The sequence below is a fragment of the Megalobrama amblycephala genome, linkage group LG10 (assembly GCF_018812025.1).
Source record: "Megalobrama amblycephala isolate DHTTF-2021 linkage group LG10, ASM1881202v1, whole genome shotgun sequence".
NCBI lineage: Eukaryota > Metazoa > Chordata > Actinopteri > Cypriniformes > Xenocyprididae > Megalobrama > Megalobrama amblycephala.
In genome coordinates this window covers 24,813,197-24,835,104 of record NC_063053.1, presented here as the reverse complement: position 1 = coordinate 24,835,104, position 21,908 = coordinate 24,813,197, and the positions used below count along the sequence as shown (strand labels likewise).

The window sequence follows — 21,908 nt, the reverse complement described above, 5'->3', positions numbered from 1 at the left end:
CTGTCATTTTGACCTTCAACTGTTTGGAGGCCATTGAAGTCCACTATAAGGAGAATAATCCTGGAATGTTTTCATCAAAAACCTTAATTTCTTTTCGACTGAAGAAAGAAGGACATGAACATCTTGGATGACATGGGGGTGAGTAAATTATCAGGAAAATTTTATTTGAAAGTGAACTAATCCTTTAAGCCAAGGATTCCAACTATATAAGGTTTAGGAGTTATCAGCCATTTCGTACTTTTGACCGCTGTAGCGCCCTCATCAGTCTTGCTGAGGTTGTAGATGGTGCGAATGCTACCAGCCCTCAAAGTCCCTACGACTTACGGTTTGGTCTGGGGAGAATGCTGATCCTTGGACAATTTAATGATTACAATAGGGTTTCAGCGCTACACGCTTGAACCCCTGATAATAATACCTTTCTCATTTTAATTTTTAAATGCACCATTCCATTTAAATGTACACTCTTTCTGTGCCTGGTGTTTCATTGTGATTGCAATGATCAGGGTAAGTTGAGGTGAGTCCATACACTGGGCTGCATTAGGAATTAATTGTGTTTGTTTAATTCAGGGCTCACATTTCCCTGCTCTCACTGAGACTGTCACGGAGATAGGGCCATGCAACCAGACACGCTGTGGGTACAATTGGTTATACAATCCACCTTCACATCCTCAGACTGTTGAGGGACATTGAGGGACAAGTGACATTCATGTGGATCCATTCAATATATTATTCACAAGTGCCACACAGAGCTGCAGTTGGATGAAGATTATTTGCGCTTACGCATGAACAATTGAATGCACCGTCCAACAACAACGTTTTGTATTTAGCTGCTGCAATAAATGACCCCAATAAAACTACACTGACACATTCAGACAATTAGATAATGAAGGTACACTCTAAAAAATAAATTCTGGGTTGTTTTTTTAAACCAAAATGCTGGGTTAAGCCTGCTGGGTAATTTGTATTGGGTTATTTTTAATATTTTTACCCAGGTGCTGAGTCATTTTTAATGTCAATGAATCCCCTCACATACCTACCCAGCGCTGGGTAAATATAACCCAATGTTGGGTAGTCTGTGCCAAACCAGTTAAAACTGGAACTTAACGATCATTTTGTTTTGGTTACCACACACAATACAAATATTAAAGAAAAGAAAAAAATATGTATCAATGCGACTTTCATGAAGTAAAATCATTAAAATGCTTCCTTCCGCTGAAAAAAAAAATAGTCCCCGACCGTGAACAGCAACAGAAGTTACATTTATTACGCATTTATTTATTACGGCAAATATTGTCTTTATGAATGTGTCACTCAGTTGCAAAGACTGAAAAATGTTTTGGAGTATTTTATGATTGTAAAAGACTGATTTGCCATTGAATAAATAATATTGTATATGAACTCTTTCTGTCCTATATGTATAGAGAGATTTTAAAGTGCATTTTTATTATTTAAAATTAAAAAACAATATCAAATTGACTGACCCAGTACTGAGTATTAAAAAAACAACCCAGCAAGCTGGGTAAAAATAAATTCGCAAGTGTTCTGTCCAATATTTACCCAGTGCTGGGTTGCCAAATAACCCAAACTGGATTGTTTTTAACCCAGCATTTTTAGAGTGTAGACTCTAAAATATCTGGGTTGTTTTAACCCATGTTTGGGTCAAATATGGACAAACCCAACCATTGGTTTAATTTTTTTAATTACATTTTTAAACCCAACGGTTCGCGGTCAAATATGGACAAACCCAACCGTTGGTTTAAATTTTTAAATTACATTTTTAAACCCAACGGTTCGCGGTCAAATATGGACAAACCCAACCGGTGGTTTAAATTTTTAAATTACATTTTTAAACCCAACGGTTCGCGGTCAAATCTGGACAAACCCAACCGGTGGTTTAAATTTTTAAATTACATTTTTAAACCCAACAGTTCGCGGTCAAATATGGACAAACCCAACTGTTGGTTTAAATTTTTAAATTACATTTTTAAACTCAATGGTTGAGTTCGCGGTCAAATATGGACAAACCCAACCGTTGGTTTAAATTTTAAAATTACATTTTTAAACCCAACGGTTGAGTTCGCGGTCAAGTATGGACAAACCCAACAGTTGGTTTACATTTTTAAATTACATTTTTAAACGGTTGAGTTCGCGGTCAAATATGGACAAACCCAACCGTTGGTTTAAATTTTTAAATTACATTTTTAAACGGTTGGGTTCGCGGTCAAATATGGACAAACCCAACCGTTGGTTTAAATTTTTAAGTTACATTCTTAAACCACCGGTTGGGTTTGTCCATATTTGACCCAAACATGGGTTGAAACAACCCAGCATTTTTTAGTGTAGGCCTATATGCAGAAATTAACTTTAAAAAATAAACCTACAAAGACAAATATTCACTGGTGTAAAAGGCGTGACAACTTGTCTCAGTGTTCTATTTTCTATATTTGCAACCTACTTCCAAGACCCAAGTAATCATCGGTACAGTGCAATAGATGTAGGCTACACTCGTCACCTCTATAAGCTCGCGCCCGTTTTCCGTTGACACGCGCGCTCGACACAGAGACACGTTCTCTTCTTGTGGCCAATCCCACCATCAGCTGTCAGGCGGATTACCTCAAGCCTGGAGTCGCTTAATGCCTGTTTCGCGAATGGTGGTGCTGGTGAGAAGGGAGCAATCTAATGTGAGCGACATTTAGTCCTAGTAACCGACAGCACCAGCATCGTCATCTGTGGTTCAGACCGAAGCCTTGAGGATCCTCAAGCATGTCAGGAGGCAAACACAGAGGAAGCACAAATCGCTGAAGTCGCAGCAGCAGCAGCAGCACCACGCCTTCCGCGATATTCCGAGCCTGCAGCTGGTGCTCTGGCGTCGGATGGAGTAGACATCGCGGATCCGAACTCCAGGATCCATAATGCCCGTTAGTCAAGCCTGACACCACCGAGATGCTGCCGGGCTCTATTCAGATAACTGGAGAGGCGCTGTCCGGTGCTGAAATCAAAGACATATGCGACAGCCTGAAGGAGAACAGTGTGCGGCTGCTGTCCGTGCGCGGCTGTCAGCTGTCCGACCGGGACTTCGGCCGCGTGTGTCGCGGCGTGGCGGAGTCGCACTCTCTCGCACAACTCAACCTGAACCTCGGCGTGGTGTCCACCATCGGCCGGACCAAACATCTGGCAGATGCTCTGAAGGCCAACAGATCCATCCAAACCCTCTTGTGAGTGTTTCCTAAAGGATTCCTTAGTTAGGAAAGCAAACGACAGCAATATTATCGCGCGTACTTAGGCGATATTTCTAGCGATGTTATCGAGAAGTGTGCTACTTTTCTAAGCGAGCTGATTTAACGACTTAAGAGACTTAAATCGAAGAAATGAATCGACATTTCAGAGACCTTCAGGTGGGCTGTTTTTACTTTGACAAGTAGGCTAATTAACCCCAAACCACATCCAATATTTCTGCTTGTGTGCTAATCTACCTTAATCTTTAAAACTGGCATTGTGTATTTTTGGCTCTATGACAAATTTTTAATTTTGCAGTAATGAAAATCTTTATTTATAAGTCGCTTTGGATACAATCGTCCGCTAAATGATAAAGTTCTTCTTTATTCTCAGTTTTCTGTAGGCTAATTATTTGATCCCGAAAACAGTTTAGTATACATATTAAATATAGATCATATGTTTTTATAAAATTAGTTTGAAGATCTCACAATGTTTGCCTTTCAATCTCTGGGGACTTCGATGACGTCATTTTAATATCAGCACACTGAATTGTGATTGGTCGTCCTTCTCAGATCATTTGCATTTGCGTGTCAAAATGTGTTACAACCCTCCCTGTCTGCTCAGTCATAATATTTCTATTGTTTCTTTGTCTTGTAAATCCTTTATACTCAGAGACTTGCAACACTATCATCACCTCAAGTGGATGATGATTTCACCTCTTTTAATTAGTTTAACTGATTGTGTTTTAAAAAGCCATTCATAAGCCACAATTTGTTTATTCTCATACACAGCTGACCAGGGCCGTGCACAGACCTTTTGAAGGGCATGTGCTGAAACTGAAAAGGGGCACCTATATATATACAGTGTTTCAGGACTTCTTTAAAACTAATTATACAGCAATCTTCTGTGAGCCATGTGCTTGAAGATGTTTATGACTTCACTGTGATCCACTGAGATGTCCCTATCAACACACAATAATACACACACTACTTTCTGCATGATAAAATATAAAAAGACACAGTGACCTGATGATTCTGTAATGTTTTTAGTTTGTACATTACTGTAGTAAAACCATGTTTATACATGTAAAGACGAGCGGGGAGTATACAATACTAGATAAAAAAATTATCTAGAGAGCAAATACATATTAACATCGTAAACATTAACCGTACTGTGTGACCATATAATATGATTAAATTACGCAGGGTTTTTGACCAGCGAATATGTGCAAATGTGCAATTTGTCATTAAAACGACGGCATTACATTAGGCTACGTCATCATCAGTTATGAGCGCTCAGTTTTTCCTGTTGTAAAATACGTTTGGCCAAAATCTCAATTTATAAAAGATGTAATACTACTGTACTGTATGCAGGGTGCGATTTGTGTGTTTTTTTTTTTTTTGAAAATTTGTTAAAAACCAGTGGAGCTATATACTATTTTTAGTAGGGCCTATATAAATTGGTAAAAAATCTTAAATCTTCTGATTTAACCTTGAGATTTGAAGTATTAGATAGCTTAGATTTTTGCACCATTTACAATGACACTAATAATTCTTCATTTCTGATAGAAATGCAAAATCAATCGGTAGCTATTAATAGAATAACGAGACACAAACCTTTACATTCAGTCGCGTTTGGCCCCATTTATTTTTGATCTCAGAGCATAGGCCTACACATACAAAGTTTTAGTCCAAAAGTGCGCACATTTGGAGAAATGCACATTTACCTCATATTTTATTAGACAGAATATAAGCCGGGCCGTACGCAGGGTTTCATAATTACCGAGGTCAGAAAATGTAGTTTGCTAGGGGGGTTCAGGTGCATGCTCCCCTGAGAAAATTTAGATTTCCCTGGTGTACATATGTGCAGTTTTAAGACGTTTTAAGGCCAACAAATTGGATAACAATTTAAAACAATGTCAACAAAAACATACATGCAGAGTTTTGAGGCAGCTTTGATCGCATGTTTGGTAATTTCATGACTTAACTTACAAAAGAACAACGACGGTCATTGTTCGTAGTTTGTTTTGCGCTTTATTTAAGCTATAATAAAGTAGTTATGCAGCGCGCGCCGGCGCATTTGCGCATGCAATTCTTGAGTGCGCGCCACGAGCACAGTATAACGGCTGATTGGACAGTCATGTAATTTTTTCTGAGTTTTACCGACATAGCCTGACAACATCTCATCTGACCACAGTTCACTGTTGTTCAACTGAAGCTCCCTCGTCCTCACCGCTGATGCGAAGTCAGAATGCGCGTCTGAAAAGTGTCCCGTTTGTTGTGGTCGTAAAGAGACAGTTCTATATAAACGCAGCGTTTTACTTGGTATTTTATATGCTCTGCTGGTGGTTTGTGGAGTAGCATCACCCGGGAGGGATTTTTTTTTTTATCCCCCCCGGGGATTAAAGGCTAAATATATTTGTAAATCAGAAAGACAGACGTAAACGGTGACCAATAGCATTGATTTATTTAAGGAACTAAATAAAATAAAACACCTCCGAAAAATAAAAGGACAAAAAGAGCTGAGTGTCATGATCATTGTTGGTGAAAGTTACTTTTAAAAGTAATGCATTACAATATTTTGTTGCGTCCTAAAAAAGTAACTAATTGTGTTAGTTACTTTTTTTATGGAAAGTAATGTGTTGCGTTACTTTTGCGTTACTTTTTCTCATCTGGGCTGGGTTGTTTGATTTTATAACAACAAAAAAGTTATATTTTTGGCAAATGTAAAGGCCCTTTCACACCAAAAGTGAAATGCAAATTCTGAATGCAGATTCAGGTCTGTACATTAGAGGGCGCAGCTCAAACAAACCTCTCAGCTGTGCTGCCATTCTGGAATACAGAAGAATAGGATACAGGAGAAATAAATGAGTAAATGTATGCTCACATATAGCAAAGAGTATAGAAACCAAGAGGCGAAACTCTGATGCTTTTTGCTCTTCGGTAGCGCTGCGGCCATTTTGGGGTGAAAATGCCAACTGGTCAATAGAATCACATCTTACGCACCCAAAATCGAAGCTCACTGCCAAATCAGAAACGCAATAGAAAATTTCTCAAATTCAGTAAATTTTACGGCACTACAGTAAATGTATTGTCTTATATATGTTTTATTTTATCGGTTGTGGAATCCAACCATTCATCCATCTGAGGTAACGTAGTTAGCCTACTTTATTGAGTATTTCCATTTTATGCAATTTTACATATTTACTATTAATAGTAAATTAATCAATTAATAATTAATAAAGTTAAGATCATCATGTTTGTAGCGTGATCCAGGGGATTAAAAGGTACAATATATCAGACCTAGTGGAGTAATAGTAATAGTAAATTACTCAACTAGGTCTGAAATATATATTGTATGTATTGTTGTAATATTGTAATTCCCTGGATCACGCTAAACATAAAGACCTTATAGAACATGATGCATTGCTGTGTCTGTTATCCCATAATTCCCACTTTTGGACACATGGCTGTGTTTTTGTTTACATGCTTTAACAGACATTAATATAACACAACATGCAAAAACAGTTTACTGTCAAGCTGTTATATTCTGTTATATATTTATTGTCCAACATTCCCAATTTTTCTGATGCATGTCCTTAATTTAATTTCATATGTTGGTATTAATTCGTTGTTTGTAATGCTAATACTTGAACTTCAAAGAATTTTAACCAAAACTGACTGGGTTTCTAGAGAGCAAAGGTTTTGTGAAAAAAGTGGCTGTAAAATAAACTGTTAAAAGGATTTGATGATCACTAGTGATAGTATTTTATTCTGTGTTGTCATCATTCAGGTTGGAAGCTGATATTGCCATAAAAACTAGTGGACTGCCGAGTTGCTTTCACCCCAAAATGGTGGAAGCGTAGGGCTGCTGCTGGGCGCTGGTGTTGCAGTGGAACTTTCTATTGAGTGTCGCTTCTTGTCAGTATAAGTTCTTTGCATAAAGGCTGCGTTCCACTCCACTTTTAAACACGCACTCACAAACTTCCCTAAACACTTCCCTTAGGAGGAATACCTGCCGCCACTTTGAAGTGCGTTCCATTTCGTGAAGTGGACGAGGGAAGTTTATATGGACAGACCCTCGTCTTCTCGATTTTGGCCGAGGGAGTGAGTCTACTCCGAAGTTCACTTCAAGCAGCTCTGTATCCCACAATTCAACTTGATTGTGATGTCACAGCAGATCGCGTTTAACTAAAGTGTATGATATATTAATTATTTTGAGAATTAATTGCACAGTAGTGTATAATATATTAATTATGTTGAAATTTAATCACATAATAGGCCTACTTGCCCGTTATGCTCTTATGTTCACTGTCAAAGTTTATACTATTGATTTTTTGTTTTGTATTTGTAATTTTTTTGCTCATATATACCTATAGGATTTTATATATTTTCTCCACCAACTTGTATGCATATAGAATGGTGTGTAAAACAAATTTATAGGTACAAAAGGGGTTTAAATAATAAATCAGCTCCATAGTGAATTCCAAGTGATCAAGGGCTTAGTGTAATTTAAACCTTATGCATGAGTTCCACCAGTAGTGGGCACTCATGCAACGTAAGCAATGAGGCACATCCGAGTCCACGAGATGGAGGGAAGTTGGCGAGTGAAGGGCATTAAAATTTGGAGTGGAACGCAGCCTTAGTCTAGAACTGGTCTACAATAACTATCATGTTGACACAGCACACACAACACGTCTGCAGTTATTCCTCAGTCGATAAATGGGAAAACAAAGTAACTTGCGTTACTTATTTGAAAAAGTAACTGAGATATTTTGTTGTAAATTTAAAAGTAATGCGTTACTTTACTAGTTACTTGAAAAAGTAATCTGATTACATAGCTCACGTTACTTGTAATGCGTTACCCCCAACACTGGTCCTGACATCAACAAAGCGACTCTGATTTGTAATACAGAGTCAACAATTAAAACTAGGGATGCACTGTTGTATCAGCCAATAATCGGTATCGCAATTATTTTCACTATCAGCCATCGGCCGATTGTTTAAAAACAGCCAATGATCAGGGCCGATTACATCCTGACAATCAAAATGGTGCGGAAAAACATGTCAGACCGCAGCTCACACTGTGTGTGAAGAAAATGTCTCTTGTGTTTTCAGAATTTAGGGCTGTTAAGGCTGTTAGTTCAAGCCAGGTATACGAATATAATAGTTTGGGCTCTGTTGTTAGTTTTAACCTCTAATATTATAGTAATGTACCAAATGAGAGGGTTCCCTGTATATTTACAGCATTAGTTGGGAGAAATTTTTTCCCTTAACTATTCGGTAAAACCTAAATATAAAACACTATTGTTTTGCTGCCATTTCCTTCAGGCAATGCAAATTTAGCACAGAAGGTAATGTCCGTCTCTGTTTTCCCACTTATAGTCTCCACGGAAGTCCACTTTTAGATGCAGGACTGGTCACCCTGAACGGAGCCCTGTCCACTCACCCCTCACTGGTGTCCTTGGATTTGGGGGACTGCATGCTGGGAGATGAGGCCGTTCGTCTCATTTGTGGCATGCTTCCTCCGGATGGAGCCAAATCAGGTAAAACGTCACAGCTTCACCAGTCAACGGTGTTTCCATACAAAAATCTGTGATACATTGAGATTCATAAGCAGTTAGTTATATATTATGTTAGGAGTTTTAGTGTATATTACAGTACTTTTGATTTGGCTAAATCCGTGTGCCAAGAAATGTGTCAGAAATGTGCACCGTTTGTGCAAAACTGATAAATTGCAGTTGCTTTCGCACTTCTGCTGCAGTCTTTCTGCAAAACTCTCTCATCGCTTTGGCACATTCATCATTGTGAACACACAGCAAATGTTTCAAAACACATTTTCTTCACTTTTTTAAAATAATAATTGAAATAACCTGTTTCTTTAGTTAATTTAACTATTTTTGTAGTTTTGTAACACACTGACTTCATTATGCTGACTGGATCATTTCATTTTATTGGCTGTGTGTAAGGTTTTTAATAAATTTGAAAATACTGTAATCCCAGCAAACAAAAATTTTGTAAATTAATATTTTGCTAATGTTTTCATAAAGCCGAATGCATAGTTGAATGCACAGAGTTACAACCCATATAAATATATTTGTATTCTTTCATGCTAAAGTTGTATAAATGAGCAGGGGTGCACATGCGTGGTAAAAAATAAACGATGCGCACCAGAAAACATGGAGAGAAGCGCTTTTGAGTACCAACATTTTATTTTGAGGACCGGTTCACAGGGACACGTTTACTTACTGGAATAGGATTTTTCTCCATCTCTGGTAAGATAGCAATCATGATGATAAGTGTGTTCTTTAATTATTAGGGGTGCAACGGATCGCAGTTAATCTGGTATATTCAGTCCGTGCGTGCATTCCGTCTTAAAGTGACAGCAGCCTAATATTGTTGCTGTTGTCTGTGTCATTAAAGGGTTAGTTCACCCAAAAATGAAAATTATGTCATTAAAGGCAGGGTAGGCAAAAAAATGTATAAAAAACTTTTTTTCAAAATTTGTTTAAACTTTATTTATATATCAATACATAATTAAAATGTAAGTACTCTGAAAAAGAAAGTATAAAAATCGAGTGTCTGTAGACCTCTCACGACTGTTTTAAAGACAGCTCATTATTTCCATTCACTCCACCCCCTCCCTTCTGGGCTCCTTCCAAAGCCACGCCCCCAAAACGCATGAACTTGTGACTCCGACCACTGAGCTGGAAGACGCATTATTTACCTGAGACGAGCGGAGAGGAAGGAGCACGGCATGTAGTGACATCATGTCAGAATCACATGTAATAAAAATAACTTTATAATTATGAAGATAAACAAACAAGATGTATTTTAGTACTCACTATCAAGCTAGCATATTGATATTGGTAAAGTTTAAAATATATATTTTTTGATTCGCTAACGAGCTATCTATAAGGCAAAGCTAAAAACAGGTTGCATGATACACGTTTTTCCATTACCATCATTTACACTGTGATGAAGATGAATTTCGTGTAAGATTCATAACATATACGTTGTTCTACAGATCAACAGAGTAACATACACTCAAATATCAACTCACAACTGCATTGCAGACACAAAATAATAACACACACATACAACAAAGTGTGTACGACACACACAGATACAAGATAAAGACATCAGTAAACATAGGTAGAGAATATAAAAACAAAACAAAGGCGAAAAAAAAACGTGCAGGTAAACTTACAGGTGAACATGGTAAAAGAGTTAGACAGAGGGTAAAATTATGCACAATTCAACACTATAGCTATCATTATTTATCGTCTCTACTACGGCTCGCTAAGTAATGTTATGTTAGCTATATTACGCAGCTACGTGTGCTAATGACACATGCTTCATGAAAAAATAAACAAAAAAATATGTATGATCAAAATACAAAAACAAAGATTTACCTGTCCAGCAGAAATAAAGCCATCAAGGAGTCACTTTTCAGCCCCTTGAGTTCCCTCAGTTCTCGCCATCGCTGGAAAGCCACGCCGATATTAACTCGCGTTTTATTTCTTTGTTTATCCAAAGACTTTTTGTTCATTGCCTTTTCTTGTACTGTTACTGTCTTCCTTTTTTTGCCTGGTTTGCCTTCACTAACTGCATAGGCCGATACTGTGAATTTAGCTTGCTGTTTCTCTGCCATTGTTTTGGTATTCCTAGGATCCATGCCTCTTGGATTCCCCAAATCAAACGTGCGCGCGCAAGTGGGCAGGTCATGTGTGGCAAAAGGGTGGTTGCCATGGTTGCGAGAGAGTGACAGCCGCCTAAGCCAATCCTATGTTTCGTCCCGGATGGAAATAATGAGCTGTGTTTAATACAGATTAAACGGTCTAGAGTCACTCGATTTTTATACTCTTTTTATCAGAGTTCTTACATTTTAATTATGCATGTATATATATAGAAAGTTTAAACAAATTTGGAACAAAATTTCTTACCTACCCTGCCTTTAATGACTCACCCTCATGTCGTTCCAAACCCGTCAGACCTCCGTTCATCTTCGGAACACAGTTTAAGATATTTTAGATTTAGTCCGAGAGCTTTCTGTCCCTCCATTGAAAATGTATGTACGGTTGACTGTCCATGTCCAGAAAGGTAATAAAAACATCAAAGTAGTCCATGTGACATCAGAGGGTCAGTTAGAATTTGTTGAAGCATCGAAAATACAAAAACTACGACTTTATTCAGCATTGTATTCTCTTCCGGAATCCTTTCCATTGAATTGATTCCATTGAATCCTTGCATCTGTCGGCATTGGTAATGCACTTTTACGTCGCCGTGGTTGTTTTTGGCGATTAGGACATCCGCGACATTTTGAAGCATCGAAAATACATTTTGATCCGCGCTCACGACTCTGCTTCTTCTTCTTCTTCTTTCCTGTTTTATGGCGGTTGGCATCCAGCTTATGCATAACTGCCCCCTTCTGCTCCGGAGTGTGGTTCACTAACCCTTTAATGTTAAAAAAAAAACCATCATTATTATCATCTACCATGTTCGAGAGAAAAGAAGATAGTGAGGAGAGCAAAGTGTGAGTACCAAGCAACATCTCCAGGTGCTCCCTTGAGAACCAGACCAAAAAAGATTATGTGCACCCCTGCAAATGAGGGTACTTTCTAACCTCTTCACACAATCTCTCGTCTATGTAGGCCTCCATTGTTGCTGTAGCTTGCATGTGTTCTGGTCAGTTATATTATGCAGTTTCTTTGACTACCTTGTGAATCAGTACCTCCAGGGCACGGTTGCCACCTTGTGGATAAACTAATTACTGCAAAAACAATTAAATGCGCATGTGTGACCTGCACAAGTACACGCAGTTAAAAAAATCCAGCGGTGCACTTACAGTACGCGCATACTCTTCTGATGACAAAATTCGCATCACACGCACTGTACGCTGACCTTCGCGTATGCATAAAAGTAAAGTATACTTTGGGCTTAAAGGTCCCGTTCTTCGTGATCCCATGTTTCAAACTTTAGTTAGTGTGTAATGTTGTTGTTAGAGTATAAATAAAATCTGTAAAATTTTAAAGCTCAAAGTTCAATGCCAAGCGAGATATTTTATTTAACAGAAGTCGCCTACATCGAACGGCCAGTTTGGACTACATCCCTCTACTTCCTTCTTTAATGACGTCACTAAAACAGTTTTTTGACTAACCTCCGCCCACAGGAATACACAAGAGTTGCGTTTGTAGAGTGTGTTTGTCGCCATGTCGTCGAAACGCTGTTATTTTCATCCCGCAGTCCAATCACCGGGTCTGATTCCGGCTCAAATTGATAGGGTAAAATTAAAGACATGTTTACAATAACACTGAGCGCGTGCATCTCCACGTTATGGTAAGAGGCGTGACCTTTCCGGGCAAGATGCGCTAAACTGCTGTCGAATCACAACACAGGAACCGCTGGCACAATCAGAACTCGTTACGTATTTCTGAAGGAGGGACTTCATAGAACAAGGAAGTCATCAGCCCGTTTTTATGACAGTGGAAACAGCGGTATACAGATAAGTAAATTATGTGAAAAATACTGTGTTTTTTTACACGCGAAACATGAACACATGTTATATTGCACACTATAAACACAATCAAAGCTTCAAAAAAACACGAAAAACGGGACCTTTAATGTTAACGTTATGAAAACGTTATTTCTGAATGTTCTCTGAACATTCAAAACATTTTTTAAAACATTTTAAAAACAGTTTTTCTTGGTTATGCGAGCATTAAGAGAACATTCCATTTTGAGCACATTATGGGAATGTTACTTTTTTATGTTCTCTGAACATTCTGAAACAAGTTGTAACATTTAAAAATTTAGACAATCGGCCAACTTAAATGTTTCAGAAAAAAAAAAATCATGAGCGATGTACGGATATTGTTTTTGTGCCTACGTTTTGAGAACATTATTAAGAACGTAATAACTTTGAATGAACACTCTATAAACATTACTGATTTGTTTATAACTTTGTGAGAATGATTTGAGAACATTCACTGTTAGCTGGGATAGTATATCTTTAAATCTAGAAGCATGCTGGGAGCTATTATGAATTAACAGTGTGATCAATAATACTGCACAGGGCTTAAGGAGCTTACACTGAGTGCCAACCCAGCCATCAGCAGCCAGGGTTGGGCTCGACTGGCCATCGCTGTGGCTCACAGCTCACAGTTACGGGTCCTCAACCTTGACTACAATCCCTTAGGTGAGTGATTTCTGCAGTTTTGAGGTATGGATGTGTGCTTGTCATGTTACATGAATATTGGTAAACTGACAGTAAGTTTGATCAGGGACTAGTTTTCAGGCAAATTGAAATCCCATAGACAGTTATTGTATAGCTTTAGAGCATTTTTTATCAGTTATACACTTAAATCTATTTAACAATTAATTCAAAGAAGCAGGTCTTTCCCTGCAGTATAGTGGAGGGTGTAGATGTCACAGTATATATATATTGAGACGTTTATTTTGCTGACTGTCGCTCCCCAGTGAATGAAACAGCTACCTAAGCACGCAGATGTTTCTGCTGGAGAAATGCAGGGTTTGCACTTTGAAAACTAGGTTTGCAGTCCTCTGTCTCAGCTTTTTCCGCTGCTTGTGTTTTCCAGGGGATCACATCGCTGGGATGTTGGCTGTCTCTGTCGCATCCAGTCGAACTCTTGAAGTTCTGGACCTGGAGGGAACCGGCCTCACCAATCAATCAGCACAGGTACATCCAAACTCAGAACTGCTACATGAAACAGTTGTTTTTGAATATATTTATTCAAATTAATTATTTATGAAGGATTTTTTGTTGTTGTTGTTGTTTAATATTTACATTAGGCTATATTTAGAATAAAATGCAGGCTAAAAAGATAGTTCAACCAAACATGAAAAATGTACTCGTGCTCCATATTTCAACTGCTGTATGGCTTTCTTTCATCTGTGAAACATAAACAGTACACTATTGTTCAAAAATTTGATGTCAGAACATTTTTTTTAATACTTTTATTCAGCAAGGATCAATTAAATAGATCAAAAGTGACAGTAAAGACATTTCTAATTTTGCAAAAGGTTTCTATTTCAAATAAATGTTGTTCTTTTGAACTTTCTCTCCAACAAAGAAACCAGAAAAACAAAAAATATTAAGCAGCACATCTGATTTCAACATTGATAATAATCAGAAATGTTTCTTGAGCATCAAATCATCATATCAGAATGATTTCTGAAGGATCATGTGACACTGAAGACTGGAGTAATGATGCTGAAAATTCAGCTTTGATCACAGAAATAAATTACATTTTTAAATATATTAAAATAGAAAACATTTATTTTAAACTGTAATAATATTTCACAATATTATTGTTTTGACTGTATTTTTGATGAATTAAATGCAGTCTTGGTGAGCAGAAGAGACTTCTTTCATAAAATGAAAAAAAAAAACATACTGTCCCCACACTTTTGAACGGTAGCGTGTAAATCACGATATCATGAATTCATATTAATCAAGATGAATATCATGATGACTGACTATTCTTCAAAATTCCACTGAAGAAAGAAATTATGTGAGTAAATAATTAGAATTTTCATTTTGGGATGAAATTCTATGATCTTCAGCTGCACTCCAACACTTGTATAAATACCTATAAGAGTGCAACTATATATATATATATATATATATATATATATATATATATATATATATATATATATATATATATATATATATATATTATATAACGTTCATTTTGATTTCTGCAAAAAAAAAATAATATTCTTTTTCTACTTCAGCTCCTTCTAAATTAAATCAGTGGTGAAATATCCATGATGCATATAAGGTAATCTGTGCAGGGGCTACATTAATTCTGCCCTTGAAAGAAGATCGGGCATGTAGTTCAGATATGCACTTTATAAACCAGATGAGTAATCCTGAACCTTTTCCTATCACCACCTGCTGAAAAATAGCACTGTGGAGGAAAATGATGGATTAAGCACAACTTTAATTCATAATACCTCTGTCACCCTCATCTCATCCCAGCCTCATATTATTATCTTTCTTCTGTGAAGCACAAAATGAGGTGTTGTACAGAATGTCTGGATTTATCAATCTTCATCTGTGTTTCATGAAAGAAAGAAAACACCACAGGGTCAATACAACATGACCTATGACATCAGTAAATGGGTGAACTATTGCTTTAAATGCTCTCAAACCTTCTCTGTTTCCTTTGAGACAGGAGGTAGAATTGGCAGAGGGTTATTTTGTCTTCATAATTCTCCACTAGAGGGCAAGGTTGTACATAAAATGTCTTATTTGTGCTCTCAGTGTTTGTTCTCCAGTGTGTGTGATACTCTCATAATGGCTGTGATTAAAGAGTTTGGACCTTTGTCCTGAAAAAACACTGTGAAGTCTTTGATAGAGAACTTGATATCTCCTGATCTCTCTTGATGTCATTGGATGGTAAAGTGTGTGTTGGTTGCAGAATCTCAGCAGGTGTAGGTCATCCGGGTATTTGTGCTACTGTATCATGATTATTAAGTATTTGAACATTGTACTGGTTTGATGATTATGTGGAGCATATTTGGACAGTCGCTCAGCAAATTTTCACTGGCAAAACCCAGTCGTTTCAATAGGAATCCACACGATCGGGATTTCTTGTGAAGGCGAAAGATTTGCTGCGTTGACAGAAAGCTGCTTGTTTTGAAAGTGATTCGGTGTGAGCTGTGCTTCATACATCGTTACACTATTGACAACAATGGACCTTTTTGCCCACTAAATTTCCATAATGTGATTGTACCTTAAAGGGTTAGTTCACCCAAAAATGAAAATTATGTCATTACTCACTCACCCTCATGTCATTCCACACCTGTAAGACCTTCGTTCATCTTCAGAACACAAATTAAGATATTTTTGATGAAATCCGATAGCTCAGTGAGGCTTCTATTGCCAGCAAGACAAGTAACACTTTCAGATGCCCAGAAAGGTACTAAAAACATATTTAAAACAGTTCGCGTGACTACAGTGGTTCAACCTTATTATTATAAAGTGACGAGAATACTTTTTGTGCGCCAAAAAAACTAAATAACGACTTTATGCAACAATATCTAGTGATAGGCGATCTCAAAACACTGCTTCATGAAGCTTTACGAATCTTTTGTTTCGAATCATGGTTCAGATCGCGTATCAAACTGCCAAAGTCACGTGAACTATTGAAATTTCGAAACACTTATGACGCCTTAAAGGCCTTGTTTACTGAAATCACATGACTTTGGCGCTCCGAACCACTGATTCGAAACAAAAGATTCGTAAGGCTCCATGAAGCAGTGTTTTGAAAAAGGCCATCACTAGATATTGCTGAAAAGTCGTTATTTTGTTTTGTTTTTTCATCCCGATACCTAGTGGCAGTCAGGGAGCCATTGTCTAGCCTGTAGAGGTCTGTGCGTCCCTCCATGGATATGCCTCCCCAGACCATCACTGATCCACCACCAAACCGGTCATGCTGAACGATGTTACAGGCAGCATAATGTTCTCCACGGCTTCTCCAGACCCTTTCACGTCTCCCACATGTGCTCAGGGTGAATCTGCCCTCATCTGTGAAAAGCACAGGGCGCCAGTGGTGGACCTGCCCATTCTAGTGTTCAATGGCAAATGCCAATCAAGCTCCACGGTGCCGGCAGGGCGCACAGAGCCCACTAGAGGATGTCGGGCCCTCAGGCCACCCTCATGAAGTCTGTTTCTGATTGTTTGGTCAGAGACATTCACACCAGTGGCCTGCTGGAGGTCATTTTGTAGGGCTGGGCTCTGGCAGTGCTCATCTTGTTCCTCCTTGCACAAAGGAGCAGACACCGGTCCTGCTGAGGGGTTAAGGACCTTCTATGGCCCTGTCTAGCTCTCCTAGAGTAACTGCCTGTCTCCTGGAATCTCCTCCAAGCTCTTGAGACTGTGCTGGGAGACACAGCAAACCTTCTGGCAATGGCACGTACTGATGTGCCATCCTAGAGGAGTTGGACTGCCTGTGCAAAATCTGTAGGGCCTCATGCTACCAGTAGTGACACCGACCCTAGTGCAAAACTAGTGAAAAACAGTCAGAAAAGATGAGTAGGGAAAATAATGTCAGTGGCCTCCACCTGTAAAACCATTCCTGTTTTGGGGGTCGTCTCATTGTTGCCCATCTAGTGCACCTGTTGTTAATTTCATTAACACCAAAGCAGCTGAAACTGATTAACAACCCCCTCTGCTACTGAACTGACCAATATCCCAGGAGTTTAACTGACTTGATGCTATTCTCTGATTAAAAAGTGTCCCTTTAATTTTTTGAGCAGTGCATATAGATGTTTATAGAACTATATAGATCTTTTTATTAAAGTGCACTGCAGTTTTGTCATTTGCTGGTTTAAATGCTTGAGCTCTTTAAAGTCAGCTGGATTATGATTGGCTGTCAATGTTTTTATCATTCATCAGCTGGAAAAAATCTTTCTGAAAATGATTCCAATGATAGCGTTCCTCTGTGTCATTATCATTATACAGTAGATGTAGTGTGGATTCCTTCTTCTCATAGAATTGGAACGATTATTTAAGTGCCTCTATTATGCTTTTATCCTATTTTATCCCGCTATTGGAAGCTATACAGTACGTCTTCTTTTTTTCCATTTTATGATGGGTAGCAATGAGCATTAAGGTGCAATACTGCCACCTACTAAGTTGGAGTGTCAACCAGGTAGTTGCTGCCACTGGATCGGTTATGATATGATTTTATGAGATTTATTTGCTCTTCAAGTATTCATTTCCTCCAAAGTTTTCAGCGTTCTTCACATGTAATATCCCATGCCTTGGGCACATTCATTTTCCTCATGCCTTTCCTTTCCTTGTTCCTTTGTGGTCAGATCTTCCTAGACATGGTGGAGAACTACCCCACCAGCCTGCGTGTCCTGGTTCTAGCCGAGAACGACATCAGTCCTGAGCTGCAGCAGCAGATCTCGGATCTCCTCTCTGAGGGCGAGGAGGAGGAGGATAAGGACGGAGAGGCCCGCGGCAGCTCGGTGAACCCCCGGGAGAAACCCGCTTGGGTTCCCCACAGCAGTAAGGGCTGACCCAGCCTCTTTCTCTCAGCCTGTTGTCTTTGCTTCGAGACTGTTTCACTTAGACTTTCTCTTTCCCTCTTTGTGTGTGGATGACTTTCCTGCAGTAACTGGTTCTAAGAGGCTGGGGCAAAAGGGAAGTACAGAAATTCACATTTCTCATGCATTACTTAGGAGAGATCATTTGCTACTTAGGAAATAGAAATTTGAATTTCTTATAATGGCCAAGTTGTGAGTTCTCTGTCCTGTATGTACTAAAGTCTTTAGACTTAGAGATTGTTATTAGTAAAGATACATTTTAATGGAAGAGTTCAGCCAAAAATGATCATTCTGTCATCGCTCAACTTCCTGCAGCTCCAAACCTATATAACTTTTTGCGCAAAAGGTGAATTTTGGAAGCATATCCTGACCAGTCCTTTCCATACAATAAAAGTTAATAGGCACTGGAGATGTCAAGCTCCATAATGACAAAAAAAACACCTTAAAAGTATCAAAAAAGTACTTCATATCAGTATAATCAATGGTGTCGATGCCCCATTTTTTAGTCCACAAGACTTTTATAGTACATTTCAGAGCTTGGGAGAGATGATTTTCAGAAGAAAAGCTGATTTTTTTTTTTCATTACTGAGTTGATATATAGTACACAAGTTGCAGGGACTATTTTTGTGGTACTTGTGTTTTTTTGTCATTTTGGAGCCTGAAGACCCAGTCCCCTCTCATTTCCATTATTGTACACTACTGTTCAAAAGCTTGGGGTCAGTAAGATTTTTTTTAAAAGAAATTAATATGTTTATTCAGAAAGGACGCATTAAACTGATCAAAAGTGACAGTTACAGTAAATACTTCAGTAAGATGCTGTTTTTTTTTTCACTTTCGATTCATCAAAGAATCCTGAAAAAAGTATTAATGTATAATGGTTTCCACAAAAACATTAAGCAGCTCAACTGTTTCAACATTGATAATAATCAGAAATGTTTCTTGAGCAGCAAATCAGCATATTAGAATGATTTCTGAAGGATCATGTGACACTGAAGACTGGAGTAATGATGCTGAAAATTCAGCTTTGATCACAGGAATAAAATATAGCTGGGAGCAGCAATTATCGGGGTTCAATCTCAATCTCTAAGACCTTTAAGCACATGCGTAAAAATGTATTATGTTTCATTTAGCAAGCATGATGGAAAAGACCATTTACAGCAAATATGGGCAATTTACCATAGGAAATATATGGTTTATAAAGCTTTTTAACAGTCATCGAGGTTGAGCCAAAAACCTAGGACTTGTTCGCCAAGTTGGTTTTTGAAATAATCTCCAATATTTAATGAACGATTTGATGGACCAGAGTTGGTCCTAGAGACAAAGTTGCTCAGAATGAGGAGTTCTACCATGTGGTATGAATGTCGTGGCCGCGCGCGATACACGATCCTTTACGCACGTGAAAAACTTTAAGGCGCCTCCCAGTGGCTATTTCTTTTGAATTTCTCACAGACCTCTAAGGCCGTGAATCCAACAGTCCCAGTGAGTTTCGTTCCGATCAGTTAACCTAGTTTGATAGCTGCTCAAACTTCAGTGGCCGATGGCGGACGTTTTTTGAGATGCGTCAATGTCCTCATAGACAGTCATGGCACTGCGGATGAAGACACTGCATGCCAATTTTCAAGTCGATCGGCGTTACTGTGAAGTAGTTATAGCCATTTTCATGTTTTTTCCTGTTATAGTGCCAACAAGTGCCCAGTCACTGCATCCTTTTTCACACAAGCAAAGAGTGAGCTCTTACATAGCTGAGTTTGGTGAAAAAAATCTCATTCCGTTCACAAGTTATAGCCATTTTAGTAAAAGTGACTCCACCCACTTGCAACGTTTTGAATCTGAATTTCGCAAAAGTAGGTTTTTCAAATCCAAAATACCCAAAAATTTCGCCTGAACGACGAGCGAATCCAAGACATGCATTTTGTCCGTCTTAAGCCAAGGATTCCTTGGAACTTTTAACAATTACAATTTTACTGACCCCAAACTTGGTAGTATATATGAAGAAGAGCAGCCAGGATATTCTCCAAAAATACACCAGACAAAAGAATGTCATACAGGTGTGAGGGTAAATAAACGATGAGAGAATGTGAACTGTCCCTGTAAGGAAGAATCTTTAGTAGACTAAGAACTGGAATAGCCTTTTCCTGTCCTCTTCATACAGTACAAACATTTACCAAATTGTCTCTGACCCTTCCAGACTCTTCCAGCTCCCAGATGGTCCTGATGACATCAGGACTGGGTGAGAGCTTTTTGGCAGAGACAGAGATGTGATTCTGGAGCTGCCTATGTTTGCTTGCACTGTACGACTATTGCAAGACCACCAGTTACAGTGCAACCTCTCACACCGCATGACCTGTAGCACTTAGAGCAAGACAGTTCAAAGCTGGAACAAAAACCTTAAACACCAAGTGACTTATAATACGCAATAGTGAATTATTTATTTTACAGATGTACAGTCTATTTATAAATGAGCATTTAACCGATAACAGTATACTCTGTTAGATAAGCTGTATAGGGTTGATGTGATGGCCTGTTGCCTGAATAAATCAGTTTACACATTTTTAAATGCTTTTTGCTCTTATTTTTTTTTTCTTTTCTTGCTGTGTCTGACCTGACAATTCAAATATTGTGAGAAGAACTACATCAAAGATATATATGCATGGTTAGTATTGAATGGTCATATTTTGCAGTGGAATGGGTTAGTTATGGCGTATACCAAAAGGGGGTAACTGATAAAACTAACCAGCCAATCCTTAAGTTACTGTAAATTTAAAATGTAAAAACCCCAATCACTCTTTAATATCAGTTATAGAATTGCTAAAATGCTTGATTCTAATATTCAATCACAGCATTCAGAGATATATTTTCTAATACGACATGTTCCGGAAGTAAAAATCCCATTCTTTTTCTCCATAGGGGAAGTGATTTTGAAGGATAACATAAAAACAGAACTGCTGTCTAACTACAAGGTTTTCATTAGTGGTAAATGCTTTTGTTGAAACCATCAGCTCACATTATTTAAATGTGTTTAAGAGCAGATTTTCTGGTGGAAAACTACATTACCCATGATTCTGCAAAGAAATCTCCACTAATCTCCACCGAAACAAACAAACTATGCCAAAAGAGCTTTTAACTTCCCATGAAGCACTGTGAATAATGTAATCGCGTCAATCTCCCTAAGCTCTATGGCACTTAAATATTTGTTAAAAAATATAATTATTTCAATGTGCACACAATCAACATCTTTTAATCAATAAATTTATATTTATCTCTCATTTTTAACTTGATTTTGTCATTCGCAATGATTGTAGCTCTGCCCCTCATTAAAGCCGTTATTTGGAAATCAGACAAAGACAAAGGCACAAGACTTTGTAATTCACAGCTTTAATGAGGGAAAGAACTACAATCCCACGAAGCACTGCGAATGACAATCTAATAAAAAAAAGATGGAGAATATAAAACTAATTTCAAGTCGTTGATTATATTTATAGAAACAATATATTTTAAGTGTATTGCAAAATGTTCTATATTCTAAAATTCTATATAAAACAATAGTGGATTTAAGAATAATTTATGCAATTTTATATTATTTATTCGAAAGAATTAAAAGAGCAGTTT

At 38.0% G+C, this 21,908-nt stretch overlaps 1 protein-coding gene across 2 annotated transcripts; it reads left to right on the top strand.

The window, feature by feature from the left end:
* The first annotated feature begins 2,402 nt into the window (after positions 1 to 2,402).
* lrrc73 (leucine rich repeat containing 73) lies at positions 2,403 to 20,856 on the top strand. 2 transcript variants are annotated; one of them, XM_048205551.1, is made up of 6 exons: positions 2,403 to 3,215; positions 8,601 to 8,761; positions 13,291 to 13,413; positions 13,814 to 13,914; positions 18,066 to 18,261; positions 18,368 to 19,238. In XM_048205551.1, exons 1-6 carry the CDS (start codon positions 2,944 to 2,946, stop codon positions 18,460 to 18,462), a joined length of 948 nt encoding a protein of 315 aa, XP_048061508.1. In that variant the 5' UTR covers positions 2,403 to 2,943; the 3' UTR covers positions 18,463 to 19,238. The 2 variants fall into 2 exon arrangements, with proteins under 2 accessions (XP_048061508.1, XP_048061509.1); XM_048205552.1 differs by lacking the exon at positions 18,368 to 19,238 and adding an exon at positions 20,488 to 20,856 and having other exon boundaries at positions 2,407 to 3,215.
* Positions 20,857 to 21,908: the final 1,052 nt, after the last annotated feature.